The sequence below is a fragment of the Hippoglossus stenolepis genome, chromosome 1, assembly GCF_022539355.2.
Source record: "Hippoglossus stenolepis isolate QCI-W04-F060 chromosome 1, HSTE1.2, whole genome shotgun sequence".
Classification (NCBI taxonomy): domain Eukaryota; kingdom Metazoa; phylum Chordata; class Actinopteri; order Pleuronectiformes; family Pleuronectidae; genus Hippoglossus; species Hippoglossus stenolepis.
In genome coordinates, this window is record NC_061483.1 from 29,475,808 (window position 1) to 29,492,549 (window position 16,742).

Below are 16,742 nucleotides of genomic sequence, written 5' to 3' on the forward strand. Positions count from 1 at the left end.
ATGTTGTTGTCTCAACTTTTTCTGTTGTTGATATTGTTGGTCCAACTGTGATAGAATAAGACATTTTTTAAGTGGAAGTTATTTTTTTTTACAATGTATATTTATATGCACACCTATTGTATGACTATTAAAGAATGTTAAATACTATATATACTTTTTTCTTTATATGTTTATTTTTCTTGTACATACTAAAACAAAATAATTAAATAGCAGTTAAATGTATTCGCTAAGCTGCGTAGATAGTAATACCTGTCGTTGCTCCACCTGTGCTGAACGTAAAGGGCGTTGATGTAGGGCCAGGTGTGGTGGTCGTTAAGCAAGGGTTGACTTTCCTATTTACAGTCCCGTTGGCCCCACACATAGCTGTAATGCAGTTTCCTAGCCCATCCGGTAGATGGTTTCCCCATATCCGTAGTATTTTCCGTTTACGAAGCATTTACAGGCTGCAAAACAAGAGTATCATCTTATTAAGGCAAATATCAATGTGTCTCTGTGTATGTGCATGTGTGTATGTGTCAAAAAATGTGTACTTACAGCTCATGTTGTAGCTGCATGACATTCCGGAAACCTTACAGGAGCTTTGGAACAGAGGGAAACAGATGCCATTTCATTGCTTTTTGACATATCATGCACAAACTGCAAACTTTTGGGTCCAAATTATAAATCATACCATTTCATTAACAAGGCCCGTACATTTGGTAGGAATGTAAATTTTTTGCATAAATTATTGATGTCTAATTGACTCCTCTAAATACTGCTCTTTGCTTCTACCCTATTTGTTGGGTGTAATGGGTTTATGTGTCATTTTGGAGGAAAGTTATCCAGACTATAAAATACGAAAAATTGTGACAGAACAAAAAAATATGAAAACAATTGTAAATACTACTTAAAGTCGCAGGTTACATGTGTACTGTATTGTCATAGTTAACAGCTCTTCAGCTTTCTCACGTTCATCAAAAATTGATTATTATTTCTATCAAAAGCTTAAATCTTATGAGACATAATCTAAGCATTATAATACAATATAAAGCATAACTCTCTTTCACAGCATGATATAATGACCTTTAGGCAACTGGAAAATCTTCCACTCTTGGTGTCCATAATTGCAAATTCAGCTAAAGGAATCATGGGCCACCTAGAAACCATTTCTACAATCACATTAAATAGGACAGGAATTTAAAATATTATATCTTCAGTTGTTAAATAAACCTACAAGAATTTTCAGTTTGTATACTTATCTAAAAATGAGTGATCATATAAAGTCACCATTAAAATTCAGTCATGTTCCACGAAATTTCTTTACAACAGGTCTGCAATGCATCTGTCATATTTGGTTCACTTGACACTTTGGTAATTTCTATTCATATCCTCCAACACTTTGTTAAACTTGTAATGAAAGAAAGCAGAAAGTATATTTATTTTATCCTTGATAGCCATATTCCAGGTTGTTTTTCTATGTGTTCTTCCGCCAGTAAAATCTGACCCAATGATTTGAATGAGATAGTGGCCTTCAGATAACTGTAATAATGTTTTATTTCAGGGGCATGATCTCTCCAGGTAAAATCTCGACAATTAGCTATGGAGTTTACCCAGAGTCTCCCTTTCACACAGAGATTTGTGGCAAAACTGTATGATGTTTTTCACCGGGAGATATTCGTTTTCTTTTAGTTTTTCATTTTTGCGTAGAAGCGTCATCAACTGAGATTAATCATTCCAAGTGTATGAGACGTACCAAGTGTAACAGTTGTTTGATGGAGCCTCATCTCCAACGCTGTAATGGGTACCTCTATCATCATAGCAACCACACTGGTTCCATTTAACACACCTTCACAGTGCTCCCACCGTGCCATGGCTGGTTTGGAGGACAATGTGGATATGGCCTGCAAAGCAATTACAGTGACATAGGACACTGATACAGTGACTTAACTACTTATATGGGATCAAAAGCTTGGGGACAGCCAGAGATGATGCCGTGTGTGTATGTTGAAGCAGTCAGCAAGAGAGAGAGAGAGAGAGAAAAGCAGGCCTGTGTGTGTTCATACAGAAGTTATGGCCATTCGGTTTTAGGGGTAGTCACCCGCCAGAAAGGACACCTGGCAAACGATCACTCTAAACGCTTTCCATTGTATAACATATAAATCTATTCAAACCTAATTGGAGGCGCCATCTAAAGTGCTCCCTTTACCCGTTGGGAACAGCTGTAGGCCCAGTCTCTTGACTAAGGACACCTTACCCTTAGGATATACTGTAATTACAGAGCCAGACTGCCACCACCAACCCTCTGAGTATGAAACCAGCCCTGTCCTCTTGAGCCACAGTTGCCCAATCAAAGAGTCAAACAATCTAATTTGGCATGCTTAAGTCAAGATTTATGCCAAGAGATCTGTCTAATGCACCTTCCAGGCAGTGATGAGGTTCGAACAGTTTCCTGATGGATTTCGGCATGTCTTCATGCAGGCAGCTCCACAAGGCCTGTAGTGCCACTCACAACCATCAGGAGCATTATAGTAGTCACAGAAAATAGCTGTAAGACAAAATGAGCATTAGCTTAGCTTGTGACACTTAATATGACAAATATATTTATTTATTTTTTGGATAAACACACAATTTAAGGTTTCTTTTTAGCACCCAAGAGTGCCCTTAAATCCTGAATCCCAGTTCAAAATGTTCTGCATTATGACTAAACTTACGGCACATTTTTGGAGTTCTCCATTTAACACACGCTCCAGCTTCATTACAAGCTTTGGCATAGGCAGCCACAGCAGTGCAGAGACATTCACAGTCCCCACCGGTGTCACAAGCACAAGAGTCTCTCACACAAGAATCAAAGTATGGTCCAGGGTCAACCTTGAATACACAATACTTTAATGTTAAGCAAAAAAAGTGCAGGGTAACAAAAACGTTAAATGTTAAAATATGCTAACATTATTATTAGCAGCAGTGTCACCAGTATCTTACCAGAACACTGTGCGATGGTGTAGAAATGTCAGAAATCACCAAAATCATATGGAATCACTCCAACAGTATGCAATGTCCAGTCCAAATACTTGACAGTCGCTACATAGTTTCTAAGTATACTGCTATGGACTAAATTCTTTTTATTTTTTTATATTGCAGCTAGATTGGCAGACCACCTGCCTGACCAACACAATAAGCAAAGAGTATTTAGACCCAATATTGCAAAGGAACAATACAATTTGTAAAATGGTAAAGGTTCTGTTTTTTATTTAACTCTTTCTAGTCTTGATGACCACTCAAACTGTCCCATACATTATAATAGTTTTGTGTATGTGCAAATCTATACTATAAAGTATGTTTGTTATCACCCTGGTTACCTGTGAATGACAGTTCTGGAAGGTGACACTGGTGATGATGCTACATTTTTTCTGGGACCAGGTTGCCCGGTAGCCGTTTGAGGAACAGGGATCACTGATTAGTTGGGCGCTGGGGCAGCTGGAGGAAACCCTCCAATCAAGTTACCAAATTCCGAGAACATCGGCCACGTCCCCTGGAGAGCTTGTGGTGAAGCTGTCTGCTAAGTTAAGTACTCATAGTTTCCTACACAAACTAGACTTGACTCCTGGAGGAGGAATCACAAATGACATTTCACCGCTATATGATAGAATGTGGATCTGTTTGTTGTCACTGTGTGTGACATTTTCATTTGGTGCCATTACTGTCCACTTTATAAAGGGCTGGAACTCTTGTGCATAATATTCTTCAACCCCATGGATCATCTGTGTAAAAACGTTATAAAATGTACACAGAGAATTTAAGCCCAATTCTTAATAAAAAAATGATTTAAGCTCATTCAAAGTTGAAGTGGTAATTTTCTCTTGAGGCTAGGTACATATTAAAAACGTACAACTTTAAACTTTAAATATGTTTTTCTGAGCAGTTTGTCAAGTCCAAATTTCATTTTCCTTTTAGCTCTTTTGTTTCAAACAAATATCCTGCTCTGAAGATATTTCTGCATTACTTACCATACTGTCCTCTTAAAATGCACTGTCAAAAATATGACAAAAGTTGCTTTTTTAAATCACATGACCCGATAGGTCCATGAAGATTTTCATGTATCCTGACAATAAGCCAGACTGAATAGAATTTGTTTAAGTGAATTTAATCTCAGCTAGTTGCAATATAGACTTGTTGATCACTTGAAATCTGGGCTGAGTTTAATGAAAAGACTATCTTCTATCCACATGAGCACGAGTCCTGCCTTGATCGCTACCACTAGGTAAACACCATCTTGTATCTGAGCAGGGAACACTTTGCTGCTGCCCTTTATCACCTGGAAGTTCTCATCTTTAAGTTGGAATTCATTATCCTGTGGGTATCAAACATGCAGTTATTACTGCAACAGTAAGTTGACGTTCAAGATGTAATCATATCTTAATAGATAATTAAAAAAAATGTTTCCCTGTAACTCTGACCCATGTTCCTGAAACCTGGGAAGAAACTGCCTGCTAGAATTTCATCCATAGTCCTAGCTTAACCCTAGTGGTTAAGGTTGTGATCTAGTGTTTGAGGCAGAACATGCACATGCACACGTGTGTTAAGGTTGTTTACCCCCAGGAAGATCTTGATGGTCTTGGAACAGGTAGTTCCTGTGGTTCCACATGGAACATTCTCAGTGATGATTCTGAAGCTTCCGTTGCTCTGACCAGTACCACAGAAGTCCTGAGTAAAGCACAGATGTGTAATACAATTACTGGAAACCATTGTTTAAGTTACAAAAGCTACTCAGTGTATTTAGATTCTCTACATATCTGTCTAAATAGTAGCTGTTATTGGTAGTATACATCCAGCTTAAAGTGCATTGTATATACTGAATTTAAAAGGGACTGAGTAGCTCATATGTTGTATGTTTGAGAGAAAGCATTGCTCATGAAAAATGTTGCTGCCAGCATTAAATTATATTTTGTTGCTACATTAGGTTTGATGCTAAATTCAACAGAGCTAATATCTAAGAGTTGATCTCTAACTTTAACTTCTGCCTTATCTACCCATCTGCCACTTTTACTCTGAGGAGTGTGGGTATCCACACTGTCCACTGGAAGTCAAAACCTCTTATCATCAAATGTGGTTTAGTGGCCATCTCCATAGATCCCACATACAGAATCACACAATTTTTCGGTACATTTGAACTTCCTTTCAGTGCAATAGCTGTGGAGACAAACAAACAACAGAGACAAACGTTCAGTCATGTAAACCTGCAGAGGAAAATTACAGAAACTGCATTTTTTTACAGCAATGTAGGGCATGTTTTAGGAGAACTTATTTTACAAGGAATCATCAGCAAGTATCTGTCATTACCATAGTTCATTTTTCTTGAGTTAAGAATACAACAATCTTGGTGCAGATTTGAGTACAATGAGAACAAATGCACTCTCACCACCTCTCGATCGCACCAAATCAAGCAACTATTTTGATATATGTGAACATTAGATTGTGGAAAATATGTTTAGACCTATTGACTATTTATTTAAAAATCTAAATAATTTTACAGTATTTACAAAACTATTTTCCATTGTCTGTTTGAGCACAGTTTTCGGCCTCAGAGGTACAGTAACCCTAACTTGGCCCTTTGTTTAAATTGTGTGTTCTTTGTTTTAGGGCTCAACACAACTGACCATGCTGGCCTCAGAAGGCCATGAAGAAGACCTGCAAGTTTCTGTCACTCTTTCACTGACAGACTGACACACGCACACACTTACTGCATTAATGCTATTTAGTTAATTAAAACTTTTTTTTGTTATTTAAAGACTATGTGTGGTGTCCTTATTTTGTCACATACCTTTGAGCAAGGTTCTTCCTAACTGGTTGTAGGGGGAGTCAGTTAAAAAAAGATAGGGCTGCCTTTCTAAGTAGATCTCCCTCACAAGACAACTAATGCTGGACAACAACACATTTCACTAAGATGAGGTCTGCATGGCACCAAACCAGAACTAGGTTATCAGCTCACCATCACAACACACCAGAGGAACCTTGTCACTCTACAAGTTGTACCATCTCACCCTACAAATTGATGCATCACATGGTCCCCAGAGAAGAACAATGATCTGATAAATCAATTTGGTTTCAAGACAAAAAATGGTCTGAAAGAATTCAAATACTATTTTGTGGTTAATAAATTCAAAATATTAACTTCTTTTAGGGTGTACAGTTTAAATATGGACAACCAGACTCACATGGGTTACATGTCTCCACGTACAAACCATGAACTAATGTAATTAAAGGAATACATAACGTTTTAGAACTGGGTAAAAACTGAAAATATCCAAGATAAAAAGGATGGGAAGAAGATACAGTAATACATCTACAGTAAATTATCAGTAATTATTTAGTAAACAATTACACCATCAATATTATACAGGTGTGTTATTTTATCAATCCAAATTAAGAAGCTAAATGTTAAATATAAGTGACATCAATGTTAAGAGAGGGTGTGATGAATTTCTTTTTTAATCAATTTTTTTTACTATCTTAGATACACTGGGAAAAATAATTACAGTAATTGAAATTTTGTCACAAAGCCTCCAATTTTTTGAATGTGTATTGTTAAGTAAAATACCAAGTTCTGTATAAGAAGTATATATTTAGTTATATTATAGGCTTTATTATTATACTAAGTAATAATGAAAGTTTGAACCAAGGAGAAAAGTCATGGTTTTATTACGAAAAACCTAACATGACTCATGAGTCTTACATAATACAGGAGATCTATGTATGTGTTAGATTACACACTTTTCTTTTGCAATATTATGTCTGTTGTTTTTTACAGACACATATTTTCTATATGAATAATATATGTAATGTATTTTATATCTTGACTGGTGCTGGCTTCTTCAATCAAATCCCTTCATAAGCTTCTGGGAGAGAGGAGGATGAACATGTATTCCACAGGTGCATAGCATTATGGCATGTATGTAAGTACTGTACAGACCAGGCGGGCAGCTTCCACCGTCAGTGTGTCTTGAGGCTTGTAGATCTTTCCGCTAGCACACATGGACATTTGATTTTGATACAGCCACCTAATCCATCTGACACCTGGCCATCAGGGCACATGCAGCCTGACAGACAGCCTGTACTGATCTATATTTAGATGAGAGAGCAAAAAGAGGGAGTCAGCAAACAGGATCTGCATATGTCCATGTGTGTCTAAATGTTTGACATGTGTGAGTGTGTATATGTGTTGAGCTGTACTTACACAAGCCATGTCCAGAGTGCTGCAGCTCTTTTGACACTCAATACCAGGAGTCCCGGGTTGAGCCTCGGAGCAGTTGAAATATACCATGGGGGAAGTACATATGGCTGTGTAGTAAATAACAAATTCAGATGAGCTTTATTTGCATTATAACAGACTTATGATCATGTCAAAATTTCCAGTTGTCTTGTGTGTAATTCCTTCAACAATTTCCTCTAATTCAGCATAAATAGTCATTGCCAGAAGCGGAGATTTCGGCGATCTTGAAAAAGAATGCCTTTAGCTATCGTCATTATTTCATTCATAAATAGATTGTAGAGCTGACCGGGCTAACTTAATAATAAATGCCACATTCGTGATCTGAATTAGGGATTGAAAGGTCCACATGCAAACTTCACAGAGGTGCTCCTCCTAGCAGCTGGAGAATTCTTTGATACTGCAGGAGCTGTTAGTATGAGGCATGAGAGGACGGGAAAACAGAGTTATGTCTGAAATCACTGAATAATTCACTATATATAGTCCATTTATATAATACATTTATTGTTGTTCAATGTACCATATATTTTTACCCTACATGGGCGACTTATTGTATTCCACAGCGCATCGTGACAAATAGTGTAAAACTGAGCACATCCCAGCACAAACTTTCAGAGTTCTTTTTATTTCCCTCTGGGCGCATTTCTCCTGCGCCCCAAAGGCTCCTATCTCTTGTATTGAAGAGGAGCTGGAGCTAAAATTTGGCTGTATGTGATTCTTCCTCATGATAAGAATGGTGGGGCAGCGCCCTAACGCCCCCTATTGACCAGCTGCCTCTGGTAATTGTTACCTATAAAACACACTTTGTTGTTAGTGACTGCTTAGAAGCCCAACCTGTCTGCCTCTGTGTACTTACTTTCATGGGTTCTCTATGGTGATAGTCTGTTTAGCAGGAATAATGGAATCTTTATCATAACAGGGACAGTGTGACCTGGTCACACACTTCCTCTCCTCATTCAAGTAGGTTCCCTCATTACAGCCACAGCCGTCCACTGTGGGGACGCTGACCTGGCAGGAGTAATCAGTCTGGCTCAGGGAGCGGCACATACGCATGCAGCTGGTCATATTATAGGCATACACTGTTCCTGCTGGACAAGATTCACTGAATTTGCCTGGTAGGAGAGAAAAAGAGTTCAGAGATTAATTATATTTTTCATGTAGTTCAAATTCATTGTTGCAAATAGGCAAAAGCACAGGCCCATAGAGTATAAAGTGCAGGTGAGTCCTCCAGGTCTCAGATGGACCCTACATTAAATGATCATCATAAAGACGACAGCAAAGTAATTAAGCACAGTAAAACAAAGGAGCCCTCGTGGTTTCGCTCACCACAGATGGTCGACCTCCAGCCAGTCAGGTGGATTCCTGCCGCTGAACAGGCATAGACGTATGAGGAGATTGCAGCACACATGCAGACCTCACTTTGGTCACAGTTACAGCTGTCATACATGCAGTTCTGTGAGGAGACATTGTGGGCACAGACACATGAACAAGGGTACGGTTGTTTAGTTTATTTGTCATTCCAGCTTTGTGTGTGCAGACTTACATCTTTGTACGGGGTGGGGCTAATGACAGAGTGGCAAGGAGCAAACACTCTATAGATCCACAGCTTGGGAGGCAACTGTACTTCGGTAAGAATCCCTTCTGAGACACAGAAACATCCAGAAATGAAGTTGTTAACAAATTAATTTGTATTCTGAAAATGACATGAGTAACTTCCTAAATATAGCATTGTATGAGTATGTGTTTACTTAATAAATATGATGTGATAACTATTACATGATGCCAGACAGCATGTAAAGAGAGCTTGCACCTTGTTGATGCATTACAGGTGTCCAAAGTTGTTTGGTGCTTTCCTTGTAGCTATTCTGGTTTTCCACGTGTTGGCAAGCGCTGCAGCGGTGCCTCCACCAGCCCGCTCATCACCTTGAAGTCATCAGTCACCTTGGCTGGGCTGAAGTTCTAACACAATCCTAATGGATAAAATCACAGATTTATTAATAAACACAAATATTTAACCTACATGAAAAAATATGGGTGAAGTATAACAAATATATACACTTTTCCACTGTTAGTTTCTAAATTTATGACACTGACATTTGTAAATACTGGTAAAAGCTAGATTAAGGGGTTATACTTATTCTGGATACATTAAGGTGCTGCATGCAGCTCAAGCAAAATAAGATTCACTATTTAGAAAGAAAGAAAACAATTTTATTTTCTTAATTTAGAAAGTGTGTTGTGCTATGTAAAATACACTTGGCTGATTATAAAACCGTAGCAGGCTGAGACATCAGCTGAGTAAGTGGGCCTTTCAGGCTAGCTAATACATTAGTGTTAATGTAGAAGAATGTGGCCACCTCAGAAAGGGATGTGGAGTGATCAGATGTCAAGGTCTGTGCCCTCAGTGCATTGAAACACTCCTTTCTTTAATACTCAGACTGTTATGGAGAACAACCTTGCATTGTGTGTTAATTAAATGATGGCTGAGGATTTATTATACACATTACTATTGTTTTCCTCATTGTATGGAAATGTAATGGATATCTGATATTGTAATATAATATAGATATAAGGGGATGACAAAAACGTATAGATACTAGGTACTTCATTAAACTTTAAAGAAAATGTGGAGGAAGCTTTTTATAATAAATGAAGTCCTACCAGAGGTTGTTCTTTGAGCGAAGGATTAGCTGTAATGAAGACTGCATCAGAGGCACTAGCTGGACTATCATTTAGAAGCTCAATTTAGTGCTTATAAATTCATGTGTAGAAGGATGATGGCTTGAAGACACTCAGATCCGCTGCAGTAGTTTAGAGAGCACTGAAAACTTGCATTTTACAGCAACTTGTCTCATATCGGTCAAAATATTTAATATAATTACTGTGTCTCCTAAATTCATAGACTCTTGTATGTGGTATAACCTTTTCTCCACTCAAGAAAGTAGAATAGAGCTCCTCAAACGACTCTTCAAAACAACAACTCTGGTATGATTTAAAGTAACTCACGGTGAAAAGTGGAAGCTGAGAAGGGATGTTGTTTACAAAGACTCGCCCGGATTCTCTTAAATTTAATAACCTGTTTGTGAAAGACATTTGAGTTTACATCAAACATTAGTCCAGAATCAATGATGGTGTCTGTTTAAAGCTTCATGTTAAACTTGCTTGGTGTACCTTGTAGATGAGGATTGACAACTGAGATATATCAGTTAAGCCATCACTTGCAAAACTGTGATCCCACTCTCTTTTCAGACTGTGTATAGATAATATTGAAGCACCTGCATTCGACCTGGATCTGTTCACCAGTGTGTTTCCTGACTGCATAATTGCTGGTGGCTGGGTGTGTACACAGTGGAGTGAAGACGCCTGTGAGCTTGGGTTCAGGCAGCTAACCCGAGCTGCGCTGCTCCAATCATGGACACACACCATGCTGGGATATACCCCACCTCCACAACCATCTATAATAACACACCCACCTTATTAGGTGGTCTATTTACAGAGAGAATTTTCCACACCCCTTAGCCTGCACTGCTGCTGGTATTGCTAAGCATCCAATCGTAGTATTCCATGAGGGGGTTATGAGTTTGCTCATCACTCCTACTCATATCTGTGTAATCACATCTGGGGAGTGATTAAGTTGGAGACAGACGCCAAACACCAACCTGTTCTACTGTTGCAAAAATATTTAAACATGAGCTGTCTGGACCAGGTACAACTCTAGGTTAGGGCTACAAGACTTGAAGCTATATATCATTTCTGTGATAGTTAAGCTTAGGTTTAGGTTTAGGTTTAGGAAGTGGCAGTGTGTGTGTGTGTGTGTGTGTGTGTGTGTGTGTGTGTGCTTGTGTGTGTGCTGTGTGTTCCAGGCATTACTTGAGGTTAGACTAAATTTGTTTATTATTAGTCACATTATGGGGACTTGTCTTTTCCTCTTTCTGGAGAAGCAAGCCACATTATAAAATCATTGGGCGACATTTTGCCTAAGGTTGTTTAGGTCAAGCTTACGAGTAGGGGTTGAGGTAACTACAGTGGTTGAGAAAGTCTCCAGAAATCAACAAGTCAATGTATTGTCTTTAGGAGTCATGGAGAGACACGACTGTGTGTATGTGCACGGTTCTTGTGCCTGAGCTTACCCACAGAATTGTTGTATATGGACAGTGTCATGTTCCTGAGGCAGGTATTGTTTTTCAGATTTACCACTTGAGCAGGTCCAATTGCAAAGTGAAGGTGGGTTTCATCAGCGTGCTGCAACACACACAAGAAACAAAGCTCATCACCAACAACAAACACCAATCTGGTTCTACAGGACACACTGAGATTTCTCTGTCATTACTGTATAGCATGGTAAAACAGCCATGCAGAGAGGGTCAGTGTATAAGGTGTAACCCTGTTGTGTATGTGGCAGTAGAGAAGCAGTGTTCCTGATGACAGTGTCTACCTTAGCCAGAATGTAGGAGCAGTCCCCATGGAAGGTGTAGACTTTTCCATCAAAGGTACATGTGAGCTCCTCCTCCACAGAGCAGGTTCTACAGTTCTCTTCACTGCATTTCACTTACCAATTCTGACACTCACTGTCAGTACACACACACACACACATACAGTATTATTTTGTGCAGTGTTATCATGTCATGACACCAATTCCCCAGTTATCTCAACATGATTAAGCAAATAGTTTTAAATATCATGGAGAACTATTTACAATGTTCTACTTTTTCAGTAATCAGAGTTAAGCCGGCTTCATTACAGCCAAATCTAATTATGGAACGGTTAGAGAAACAAAACAAACAAATTAACAATGACCGAAACCTAAAATTAACATTTATCCACATCAACGGTGAATAGGGAGGAAATGTAGGGCCTTACTTTATATTAAAGTAACAGTTGGTGTAAGTCGACAAAGGTGTGACATTAATGCTTTGAACAAACTCTAGATATCGGCAGAGTGCTATTATTTACTTTAGTTGTAAGTCATATATTTCAAAACATTCCGAAATTAATTCCTCTTCTTCACACGTTCAGTGTCCAAATAAGGTTCCGCCTCTCACATTTGACCAAATTCATGTTGTACATCACTTAAATGTTGTCTTACGAATGAAGGACCATTGAACGTCCAGCAGGTTTTATGGTGCGGCCTACTTTTAATAAATGTTTGGTTCTTGCTTATCTATATTAAAGGAAATAAAGGTACATCTTAATTGTACTCATTGTCAACATTTTGTCTATATCAATCTTTAATAATTGAGGGATCAGCATTTGAAGTGAAAGCGATTCACCGAAAATTGAATTGAAATTAACTGACTCAATGAAGTTAAATGTAGCCTCTCACCAGATCTGCAGCTGTGATTGTACGAATTCTCCTGATCATACACTTTGCTGTTGTGCAGCAGACATGCACACTGAGACTGTATTAACAGCAGCCGGTGTTACTGATGTCAGTCAAATGTTCTCCTGAGGAGGAGGGACATGATAAATCTTCATTGTCAGGCTTATTTTGGTGTGTGACATGTTAGATTGCATTTTCATATATGGTATTACCATGTATGTATGAAATGTGTGTGGATACCGGCAGGGCAGCTGCAGCCATCATGCAGTGGCTGTCATATGTCTGGGCTTGGCCTGAGGTGGAGCAGTGCCGGGACATGCACTGTTACACCCAAGAATGTCATGTTATATGGACATTCCTTGTCTTGTAGAGATAAACATTTAAATCTTGCTGTACCAGAGACAATCAAGTCATGTTAGCAAATTAGCAGATTAGAAATAAGCACCCTTGACAGCAAAAACGTTCATATTCCTCCATTGCTGGGGCTTGCCACCAGCGTGATAGCACTTCTGGAGTACTTGAGACGGTTTTGCAGAGTGAGGGAGAAGCTGTCATTTGCATTTGAGCGGTAGTCGCCATACAGATTTTATTGAAAGATTCCACATCCAGACGGTCCTGCAGGGCCTATGGGAACGAAGCACTACTTTAACACCTTGCTACAAAAAAGCTGGGAAAAAATGATTATGTTTTTAATAAAACTTCTTTATAACTCCTTCTTTAGATATAGATGACTTGTTTGTACTGTTCTTGATAGCTGAGAACACATAACAAGTTTGTCAAATATGTAATGCAATTGATGAGGTGTAATGACTGATCTTGCTTGCAAGAAGGAACAAGTTTGAATTATAAAATAAGAATATTTTAGGAATGAAGAACCTGTCTCACTGGACAAGCTAAATATTAACATGTTACATTTTAGCAAAGCATGTCCCATCCAGTCAAAGTTCTCATCTATCTCATCTCATCTATCCAGGATGATACCTTATCTCCACAGCCTGCACGTCACCCAGCTCAGGCTCCTACACGCCTCTGATGGTTCATCCACCTTGAATGCCCCAGCAAGTCTTCCAAAGCACTGACTATCCCAGTACAGTGACAGTAGAGTCAGTCATCAATTGTATCCATCTCACTCAATTTGTTGCTATTTATGAGAATGTAAACTTGTTTTAAATTCCAGGAAGAATAGTTTTATGGAGGAAAAGCAAGTTGTTGTTGTTTTTCCATTGAGTAGTGTCAATGTACCTAGTTTTTCTCTTCTAGAGTTGGAAATATTAAATAAGCTACAGTGTATATTTATGGTTTGAATTATATAAGTTAAGAGAAGCTAGGCTCCACTGAAAGTATAATTTGAGATTTTTAGCAGAGGTCTGAAATGCTTACAGACTTTTCTATAATGGAGTCCTGAAATATATATTAGTAAAAATATGTCTTTTGTTTGTTTTCTACTCATTAAAATACTAATTTGGAGTATATATGTTCTATGGTTCTACTAATTAATACAATGCTGTGTCTAACTGCTGTGACAATTCAGATGATGACGCAGCCCTCAAGTCACATAAGGCCTTAACATTAACGTCTTTGAACATTACACACAGATGTCCACTTTTATCTTGTGGCTGTAAGACAGACAGAGGAGAAGGGATAGGAAAGTGACAGCCCAGCCATGGCAAGAGAGACACACAAACAGAATGGAAAATATAGTCTCTCCATAAGCCTGCAAAGAATCTTACCCCTTCTCAAGATCACTGGATGAGCTGGCCAAAGTTTCCACAGAGTCCACAGACCTGGTTCCTTGTATTTGTCACAACTTCGATCTGTGAACAGAGCCCAAACATATAGAGTGATTGCCAAGATCACAAGTTTAGACTTACAGCATTTATGATTCATGGATGTCTTTAGGAATGCAAACACAGTATGTAGAAAGTTTGAATCTCTGTGTAATTCTTTCTGTGTAATCCATTTGGGAATTCAACAAACAGCTCATGTACTCAGAAAAAGAAGGGAAACTGGTATATATCACACAGCACCTTCTTGGTTAGCAGTGTGTGGTGTCTGCCACAGAGAGAGACACATTTAGTTTGTAGCTAAAAGGCCATTTACTCTGCAAATAAAAGGAGTCAGCTGTAACTCTACTAATTTCCAATCCTAACAATACCAAGAATAATTAAGCAATGATAATTGACTCAATGTAACCATCATGAAATAATATATTGAAAATCTCTCATTTCTTTATCAGAAAATCCTTTAATCGGCTGATGAAACCCTGCAAGAGGTATGCACTCAGCCAGCACAAGTTAACTTAAAGCAGCTATCATAGGCTTCAGGTTTTCAGGGTTCAAGTTTTCAAGTGTTGTTTCAGGATCTGGCCGAGGCAAATGTGTATTCCACAAACTCACTCTAGTGACTCTCTGAGTGAGCCTTGATCAATATTTGTCAGACCTTTCACTGCTTACTCAGCTACCGGGGCTGTTGTTTTTTTTCAGCCAACTTTGTCTGTGTTAAACAGACCTTAGTGAGCCCTGCCACAGGGCGAGTGACTGATTACCTCAAACAAAACTGTCACGTAAATATTTCTCTGAGCCCTGAGACTGCTCCCCCATATAAAACATTATCTTCTTCAAGTCTCAGTCATGGCTCTGATGTCTTTTACATTCATAAAAACAGCATTAACAGTGGTGTAAATACAGGTTCAACCATTTGGATATGTTAGCCATTCAGACTTAGTAAAGTGGTACAGCACCTAATCAATTGTCTACTTTTTATCAACTTGGTCTGTGAACAATCATGGTTCAATGGCTCAATGAGCTGAATGGCTCTTTACATTAGAGTTTCTGTTGCAATGATAAGTTTGACTGACTGTGGTATTCAGATAATACTTGTTAGAGAGATAGGATTGGTCATGAAAAGAAAACATCGCTTTTATTCCCTCTAATAAGTAAATTGATTTGAGGCCAAATATGTTCTTTTTCTAAAGTATGCATACGCCTTGACTTATGTCTCCCAGGTTAGTATGCAGTTCAAAACATTCAGATCTCACAGTTGTTACAGTGAGGGCCACAGTGTGTAACCTCTGTGTTTAAAATGTTATCAAATACACGCGTGAGCGCAAAAGTTCATGTGTGCAAGTGCGAGGGTGTTCTCCATACACCAGGAGTCATCCAAGTTCCAGATGGGCCATGATTCCCAGCTTACTTCGACAGTGATACTAGACATGGTTCCTCTACAGTCATCCCGAACGGATTTAACGGGGCAGAGACACTCTGCAGCAAACGCGACAGAGTTAGTGTGATAATGGAGAGGCAGCTGACACATAGAGGCAACCTCCTGTTTCCAATCAGTGAGGAACAAATCATTAAAAGATTTTTCAATGATCACTGAACACTACAGTGGTCTCCATCCTTCAGGTCAGAAACAAATGTTGAAACCTACACAACTTTGTCTCTTTTCTTACTTCCATTTGTCAAGCTGCATGGAATGTAATAGTCCTAACAGCATTAATGATTGCAGATATCAGTAAATGTAAATGTTAAAAAGCTCCCAGGGTCGTAAACTGTCATTAATGCCAATGCCCATTAAATGACTTCCAGATCATTTGTAGTTCAATTGTTACTACTAAAATAGTAACTGTAAATCAGGCTGAAATGATGACAAAATGCAGAGAGTAATTGGAGAAGTTCTATGCACACTTTACTTTATCACAGTGTGAATCCGCCCAGGCTGAAATGAGCTCTGAGTAGTGACAGTGCCACAGTCTACTGCTGTTGCTTCTGTGCCACTGGCAGACACTGAAATCCTGTCAATCGTATAAAATACTTGTCCAAGTGACGCAGGGTTGTAAATTTTGATGATCAATGACGATAAAAACAATTGTTTGGCAAAAATCTACTTTGGGTTGATCTATGATTATTATCTAAGTTAATGAGTTTTAGTGGTTTCCCAAATGTTCTCTCTTGACGTGCTTCGCCCTTTTATAAACAAGATGTTTATTTTTATAATATAAAACTGACATCAATACAAATATAATTTATACAAGACATGCTGATTGTTGATATTTCAAATTGGTCTCTATTACTCCTTCTTTCTGGCTATTCTGCTCCTGCTTTTACTCCTCAATGAAGTGATTGAGTTTTTTCCTTTAACTGACTTCCTGATTGATTATCAGATAATCAATAACTCAGA

General features: G+C 38.5%; 2 protein-coding genes and 1 long non-coding RNA gene across 3 annotated transcripts; all 3 read right to left on the reverse strand.

The window, feature by feature from the left end:
- Positions 1–385: 385 nt before the first annotated feature.
- On the reverse strand, positions 386–1,819 carry LOC124852093. Its single transcript, XR_007032838.1, has 3 exons — positions 1,733–1,819; positions 535–578; positions 386–443 (listed from the first exon to the last, which is right to left on the reverse strand). It is a non-coding gene; the product is annotated as an uncharacterized LOC124852093 (long non-coding RNA).
- Positions 1,820–2,380: 561 nt separating this feature from the next.
- On the reverse strand, positions 2,381–5,098 carry LOC124851962 (mucin-5AC-like). Its single transcript, XM_047340293.1, has 6 exons — positions 5,024–5,098; positions 4,570–4,680; positions 4,203–4,327; positions 3,336–3,465; positions 2,691–2,847; positions 2,381–2,524 (listed from the first exon to the last, which is right to left on the reverse strand). Exons 1-6 carry the CDS (start codon positions 5,096–5,098, stop codon positions 2,388–2,390), a joined length of 735 nt encoding a protein of 244 aa, XP_047196249.1. The 3' UTR covers positions 2,381–2,387.
- Positions 5,099–8,101: 3,003 nt separating this feature from the next.
- Positions 8,102–9,066, reverse strand: LOC124851963 (mucin-2-like). The gene is made up of 4 exons (XM_047340294.1): positions 9,054–9,066; positions 8,787–8,884; positions 8,570–8,696; positions 8,102–8,355 (listed from the first exon to the last, which is right to left on the reverse strand). Exons 1-4 carry the CDS (start codon positions 9,064–9,066, stop codon positions 8,102–8,104), a joined length of 492 nt encoding a protein of 163 aa, XP_047196250.1.
- Between the last annotated feature and the right edge of the window lie 7,676 nt (positions 9,067–16,742).

Excerpts from the sequence above, each read along its gene's own strand:
- LOC124851963 (XM_047340294.1), bottom strand. Across the intron at positions 8,697-8,786 it reads GCCCCACCCCGTACAAAGAT|AACTGCATGTATGACAGCTG; the intron begins GTAAGTCTGCAC and ends GTCTCCTCACAG. Across the intron at positions 8,356-8,569 it reads CTGGAGGTCGACCATCTGTG|GCAAATTCAGTGAATCTTGT; the intron begins GTGAGCGAAACC and ends CTCTCCTACCAG.
- LOC124851962 (XM_047340293.1), bottom strand. The coding sequence starts at position 5,098 with ATGGCCACTAAACCACATTTGATGATAAGAGGTTTTGACTTCCAGTGG. Across the intron at positions 3,466-4,202 it reads AAGGCAGGACTCGTGCTCAT|GGTTTCCTCCAGCTGCCCCA; the intron begins GTGGATAGAAGA and ends ACTTGATTGGAG. Across the intron at positions 2,525-2,690 it reads GAGAACTCCAAAAATGTGCC|CTATTTTCTGTGACTACTAT; the intron begins GTAAGTTTAGTC and ends TTTGTCTTACAG.